Below are 6888 nucleotides of genomic sequence, written 5' to 3'. Positions count from 1 at the left end.
TTCCGCTTTTCAGAAGGATTGGTGATGGGAATTCCGACTCTTTTCCGGGAGCCAATTTTTTTGTGCGTAATTTTACTTCCCTGTGAAAATCTGTTCGTGTCAAGGTTGTAACTTTCAGTTTAATCGACAGTTGCTGTCATAAACAAACAACAACATATAAAGTCTAAAATAAATAAATAAAACTGTTCTTATGTGAGTTTCTTCTCACACAGTTTTGTGTTGTTTTTAATCGCCAAAAGAATCAATCCTTTTTCCAACTTTTGTCATGTTCACTGTACCCTGACAAATATTAAAGTCACCAAAAACTGTTTTCCAACATATTGTATGTACTTATAATTTTTTTATTGCTGATATAAAAGGATGGAAGCTAGCTGATAGCAGAACACGAAAAAAATGTGACTTTATGAAAAAATGAGAGTGCACGCTTTCCAATATAAAATATACTTATATTTCCATTGGCAATTTTTTATAGTTAAAGTTGTTTATTGGTCTAAGATAATAAGTACTAGTATTTGTATCAAAAGCCTTAAAATGTTTTCCTATGATTATGAAATGTAACTTTGGCAAATAAAGGAAAATATGTCCAAGTCCATATTTGAACATTCCAAATTCTGGCTATTAATGGAATGATCTTAGTTTTTTACCATTCTTTCCTATTTCGTAGGCTACTTTTGCAGCTTAAGTTTTAGAAAAAAAATTTCCAGCTACGAAATGGTGCCCCCTAGTGTCGTATATTTTTTACTGATTGTGAGTTCACACCAGAAAGACATTTAGTACCTGCCAAATTATTTTTGCTTTATTTTGTTTTCTGTTCTTTTTTTATTCATATTTTTTTCATAGTTTGCTGAAATGAAATGTTGTGCTACTCAAATAAGTAATATCAAGTAGGATCTTACTTAGAGCTATTACTTTGTACATAAAAATAAACTTTAAAAAATCATTTTTAGTAAAACAAATCCCTGTGACATATATCGAAGTGATGGACACATATAGATATTCAAAACTTGGTTTATTAGATTTATAATATTCTGAATAACAGTCCCTTTTATATCTGTACACTAAACTACAGCAAAATAATTACAGTGAATATGAAATTACAGCCATCACGCAGTTGCTTGGGAAGGAGTACATTCTTGTAATCTTTCTCAAATGTAACATAGAAGTACTTGAATTAGAAGCTGGAGTCCTTAAAAAAAAGAAAGTGGCTTATTATGACTGAATATTTATGCTGAGAAGCTGTCTTGAAGAACTGAACAACATACAATAAAAAAGCCTGGTTTATTATTGCAAAATTACAAAATCAAAATTATAAACTCTAAGCATAAATGTAATTTATTTACTTCAGTTTGCTAAGGCTGCTAAAAATATGGAGTTTATTAATTTTTTAAACCTTTTTTCACCAGTTTTATTTGTTGTATTTTACGTCAACTCTCACTACTGCCCATTGGCTATTTATAATAATTTTTTTAATTAAGTATTAAATAATAATTTTCTCCAATCGTAGCCCTACAGGAGGGGCTCTCCTCATACCCCATTAGATTTGTTTGGTTTTCCTCCTCAGACTGCATCTTTCATTACCACCGGTGAAGAAAACAAAGAAATATTGTCCGTTATGTGGGCACACACAATACAATACTTTATTGTCACTTCTACCCTACGCCAGTGCAAGTCTCTACCATTCATATTTTCTGTAACATATTAAATATTTCTGTGCTATTTTCTTTCAGTGACATTGTAATGCAAGCGTGCCGGTTAGTTTAACATCTCAGAAATATTTAAATCTACCCTGACCAAAGGACAAGATTATATACAATTCTATTGATATGCCCTATGTACAGCCAAAACTGAGTCTCTATCTCGCTGATTGTACGCTAGCAAACAGAAACGTCTGTGTGCCTTCAGTGGTTTCAAATGGAGCGCGTTTAGGCCCAAATCTGGAACAAAAGGAGAAACAAAACAGCAGGTATAATCGCTGAAAGTTGGTAAAGAGTGCAGAAACGATCAACTAGAGAGAAACCTGTCGTCCTTCATACCCGGAGAGTGTGATCCCAGGATCCTGTGCAGAAGGCCGTCCCGTCGGGGGAGACGCGCAGAGTGCTGACCCGGTTTTCATGTCCGAACAGGATGGAGACCCGAGTTCCTTTCAAAACGTCCCACACGTTTATGGTGTAGTCGTTATAGCCGCCAAACAGTAGCCGACCTTAGGAGGTCATACACAGACACAAACATATTTTGTGTTTTCTGGAAGCAGTAACTGCATGCAGTGCAGATGACATCAGAATCCGGAGCTGGAAATTTATACCACTGAGCGAGAAATCGACGCTGGAGACCCCAAAGATGATGCTCTCCTTGGAGTAAATGGCAACTTCTCTGTCGGCCCTCAAGTCGTACAGGCGGCACTGAAACAAAAAGGGGAAATTTGAATTTTTGAGGCAAAAGTAATGCACTTTACGCAGGTTTTTAGTGGTGTACTTACTGTGGCATCATCTGAACCAGATGCAAAAGCATCTCCACTTGGATAGTATCTGTATTAAAACAAGGGGAGAAAATTATAAAAACTATAAAAAGCTTCACATTTTCAACAGTGAAAAATCAAACAATAAAATGAGCCTGGAGTAAGACAGTTACATACCGCACGCTATTTATGTCAGATTCATGAGTTTCAAATGACTGAATGCACTGTCCCGAACGCATGTCCCACACGTTGGCCTTCTTGTCGCAGCCCTGCCGTGAGAGTCGAGGTACAATTTAGCAAAAACAAGCTTTCAAAGTGTTAACAAGCCGCAGACAGAGCGGCGCGGAGGCAGTCCTCACCCCTGAAACAAACGTGTTTCCAGTCTCAGACGGGGCCAGGTCCAGACAGAGCACGTCTGCAGCGTGGCCATGGAAACTCTGCAGCAGCTGCCCGCTTTCCACATCCCACAATGCACACGTCCCGTCCCCGCTGGACGTCAGGATCTTCGACACAAGCAGACGAGAGGAAGGAGAACTGGATTCACGCCCTTTGAACCATTTCACATCGTCCACAACCATAAACTTGAATGTATTTTATTTGTATGATTTATGTGATAAAACCAACACAAACGAGTGCATAAGTATGAAAAGTGTTGCAAAACTGAAAGTAATGGTGAAAAATACAGACCCGTTTATTCTAACATCACCAAATACAATCCATTTTTCTTCAGTCAGAGCCTAAAAAGCAAATGGTGTCCACTAAATAAACTAAACTGAAACTGAATTGAATCGAAGAGGCTGTTGCTTTGTGTTTGCTGTGAGAAACATCATGTGACCAGGACTCACGCTCCTGTGAATCATTAACAGAATTAGGGTGCCATGTTGCCATTTTTTTTTCTTTAAATATTCTCACCTGCATGTCTGAGTTGGTGAAGCTACAGGCAGACAGGTAATTCGTGTGCATCGCCACCGACTTCTTCTTCGCTGCCAAGTTCTCGTTCTTGTCCAGAGACAGAGGGTACACGGAGCATTTATTATCCAGGCCCCTGTGACAGAAAACAGGCCCAGTTCACCAAGCACTAAATGAGCAGCAGGTTCAGATTGCCAAGGGTTGTAGCAAACTCACCCACAAGCTACAGCGCAGCCAGATGGAGCGTAGGCGCAGGCCATCACCCAGGTGCAAGGCATTGTCACAGCGTGCTCCTAACGAACATCGAAACACAAAGCAGCGTGAGCGAGGCGACGAATCGCTCGGCATGATGAAAACAGGACACAGAGGAGCATGGATACAAGATGTATTCAACATCTTCCAAAAATAAATAAAGGAAGAACATTTTGGATTAAATGTAGACAAGTTTTAACTCTGGCTATTAAATGTTATGTTTCCTTACTTCTCTTTGTTTGTCTAGTATGTTATTTCCTTTCATAAAAACAGAGATTTAATACTTTTTTAACGTTTTTTTATTGAAGCTGAGAAATGAATGATGTGCAGCTCTGGTCCTGTCAGGTTTTTACTGTGGATATATTCACTGTTTCTTCATAAAGCTTATTTCATATAACAAGTCTACTGTGGAAAGTGTTTTAAGTCTGTTACTCCTTCTTTTCTCTTTTTCACATTCCTTGTTTTTAAGCACACAGTGAACGATATGGTGTCAGAGTCAGGTAAAAGGACCGGATAAAAATAAAACCAAGTACAAATATCTTCCAGATACCAACCTTTGAAAAACCTACAGTAAGCCTGCAGAATTGTGAGCACTATAGTCCACTTTAAAAGTGCAAAAAAAACACAGCTTTTTGTAGTAATATGCAAAAAAAACAAAAGACCTCCCGCACCTAAATAAAGTGAGACATTCCCTAAAAGCATTAAACAGCAATTATGTTTGTGCCTTGATGCTTTGCAGAGGCTTTTCAAATGATTGGTGACGTATTTAGATAAAACTCATGGTGGGACATTTTCAGGGATCTTACACAGTTTTAAGGCATTTTACACATGTTTTCCAGATCTGAATAAACATGAAACATATTAATTCTTTGTCATATTAATGACATGATGAATTTCTACAAAATGAATGCATTAATAAGAGTATTAATGTTCTCTTTGTACATAAAATATCAATCTGTCCATAAGAAGTTTATGGTACAAGCCTCTGACTGCGGCTTGTACCATAAAATGCTTCATGAATAGAGGATTACCTTGTTAGTGGTGAAAGCATCCCATACAATCACTTTTCCATCCTGCATTAAAACAGGACAGACATTTAGAAACTGGGAAATCAAATTCCTTAAACAAACAAAAAAAATTAAACAAAATAAAAAAACTGGTTTAAAAATGGGCAGCAGATAAAATCCGAGCAGGAGAAGGAAGGAAACCCAACCTGTGAGGAACTGACGATTCTCCTTTTGTCCTTGCACCAGTCCATGCACAGGACTTTGTTGCCGTGTCCCTTCAGAGTCCTGCGGGTTTTCATGACAAACTGACCCAGGGCTTCCACTTTCTCTGCCACCTGGTGAACTGCTCCGACACAGAGAGCGAGTTGTTAGAAAAATATGAAACTTCTCAGATTTAACAGCAGCTCTGCCTGAATGTTTGGAGCTGTTGCCCTGCAGGAAGAAGAGTCTCCATTATTTAGCTCCATCCGTCTTCCAGTCTTTTCTAAGGAGATTCCCTGTTTCTGCTGAATTATAACAGCCACACAGCATGATGCTGCCACCACCCTGTTTCCCTGTGGAGAAACTACATTAATCATATGTAGTTTGTGGTAAACTGCAAACAGAACTTCCTCTGGCTTATTTCCACACTACTAGGGTAAATTTGTGGATAAAATACTATGCAATGTGTTACATTTTGTGGTTGAAATGTAGCAAAATCTCAAGGAGATAAAGTTCAAGAAGTGAGAACTATTTTAAAAGACTTTGGATTAATGCTTCAGTAGTACTTATTAATTATTGCATAATGAAAATAACCTTCATTTCTGCTAAAGGGAAATTCAGAAGAGGATTTTGCAGATATTGCAGATAGAAAAAAAGAGTAAATTTCTCCCCCCCAAAAAAAAAAATCTCAGAAATGTTAATTAAAAAACAGGGATATTTTGGAGTTTGAAAATTTGTTAGAAAATTTTCATAAATTGTAAAATTAATCTCAGAATTTTTTCTTTAGAAAATCATGGAAACTTCTGAATTTGAACAATTTTAGATTTGTGAAACTCAGAAGTTTCTGTTTTTTGTAGAACATTCTGAGATTTTTCTAGAATTGTTTTTGTTTTTGGCAGAAATTTCCTCCCTCTTCCCTCCCATCACCCTAATTGCAAAAAAAAGAATTGTGCTTTTTTTGGGGTCAGAATTCTGATATCATTTCCCTTCAAAATTCTGAATTTAATCTCAGAATTCTGACTTTAATATCATAATTTTAACTTTATTCCCTTGTAGTTCTGACTTTAATCGGTGAATTTTGACTTTTCTCAGAATTCTGAGAAAAAGTGAGATTAAAATTATGATTTTTTTCAGAAGTCTGACTTTAATGCAGATGGTAACCATCTTCATTAACAGACATGTAAATTGTGCAGGAGGAATTATGACTTCCTAGAGTTAATATGTTGGATTTCAGTGTTTTTTAAAGATTAAAGTCAGATATTTATGTTTTGATATTTTACCAGTAGCTCCAATCATTTTCCATACAGAATGAATGTGATGACATATAGTAAAAACAGCCTTTTATGTTTTTTAATGAGGGAGCAGTGACATTAGTGAACGTATCGGGGATAAAAGCGATCGGGAAGCAAACATTTTTGGTTCCTCATCTGCCCATCGGATCAATAATCTGTACCGACCCGTGAACAGAGCGGAACCGAGCCGAACCGAGCGGTTACAATGACAGAAATGTCCCGTTTTTCCCCCTGACGGTGAGCAGGCAGGAGGGGAGATGAAAGCATGGAGGCCTCTCCATTTTCAGGACTCACGCTCGACGTCGTGCAGCTTCGCCCTCTCCTCCTCCAGCTTGGTCTTCAGCGTCTCCGACTCGGTTTTCAGGTGGGCCAGAGTCTCGTTCTGCTGAACCTCCTGTGTCGCCATTTCAGGGATTAGAGGGGATCTCATATATTTCCTTTGTGCGGGGAGCGACGGCCAGTGGAGAGGCTTACAGCGGCGGAGCTAACAGCTGATGCTGCTGTCATGACGTCAGCGGCAGAAGATGCTCCTTCAGGAGGAGGAGGAAGAGGAAGAGGAGGAGGAGGGTGCTGTATCCCGGTGATGAGGGCGCATCCTCATCACCATCCAGCCTCACTTTATGCTAAATAATTAATCCGCACTCTGCCGACAAGACAGAGAAATAAAGCGATGCTCGGCAAGAGAACACACTGAGAAAGCTATATATATATATATATATATATATATATATATATATATATATATATATATATAGTTAGTTTATTCATTCAC

At 38.1% G+C, this 6888-nt stretch overlaps 1 protein-coding gene across 2 annotated transcripts; it reads right to left on the bottom strand.

Annotated features, from left to right (window-relative positions):
* Window positions 1-992: 992 nt before the first annotated feature.
* On the bottom strand, window positions 993-6598 carry gnb5a (guanine nucleotide binding protein (G protein), beta 5a). 2 transcript variants are annotated; one of them, XM_088006214.1, is made up of 10 exons: window positions 4830-5204; window positions 4648-4689; window positions 3581-3657; window positions 3368-3500; window positions 2815-2958; window positions 2633-2724; window positions 2477-2525; window positions 2303-2399; window positions 2034-2200; window positions 993-1934 (listed from the first exon to the last, which is right to left on the bottom strand). In XM_088006214.1, the coding sequence occupies exons 1-10, from the start codon at window positions 4920-4922 to the stop codon at window positions 1923-1925; spliced, it is 906 nt and encodes a 301-aa protein (XP_087862340.1). In that variant the 5' UTR covers window positions 4923-5204; the 3' UTR covers window positions 993-1922. The 2 variants fall into 2 exon arrangements, with proteins under 2 accessions (XP_087862340.1, XP_014866600.2); XM_015011114.2 differs by lacking the exon at window positions 993-1934 and adding an exon at window positions 6411-6598 and having other exon boundaries at window positions 2028-2200; window positions 4830-4966.
* Window positions 6599-6888: the final 290 nt, after the last annotated feature.

This window comes from Poecilia mexicana, unplaced genomic scaffold (genome assembly GCF_051168715.1).
Source record: "Poecilia mexicana isolate PSO_F unplaced genomic scaffold, ASM5116871v1 scaffold_6, whole genome shotgun sequence".
In the NCBI taxonomy this organism is placed as follows: Eukaryota; Metazoa; Chordata; class Actinopteri; order Cyprinodontiformes; family Poeciliidae; genus Poecilia; species Poecilia mexicana.
Note: the sequence above shows the minus strand (reverse complement) of the source record. Positions and strands in the feature narration are given on the sequence as shown.

Coding starts and splice junctions, on each gene's coding strand:
- gnb5a (XM_015011114.2), bottom strand. CDS start 6,546: ATGAGATCCCCTCTAATCCCTGAAATGGCGACACAGGAGGTTCAGCAG. Junction 2,725..2,814: donor GAAACACGTTTGTTTCAGGG/GTGAGGACTGCC, acceptor CTCTCACGGCAG/GGCTGCGACAAGAAGGCCAA. Junction 2,201..2,302: donor CGTCGATTTCTCGCTCAGTG/GTATAAATTTCC, acceptor TGACCTCCTAAG/GTCGGCTACTGTTTGGCGGC.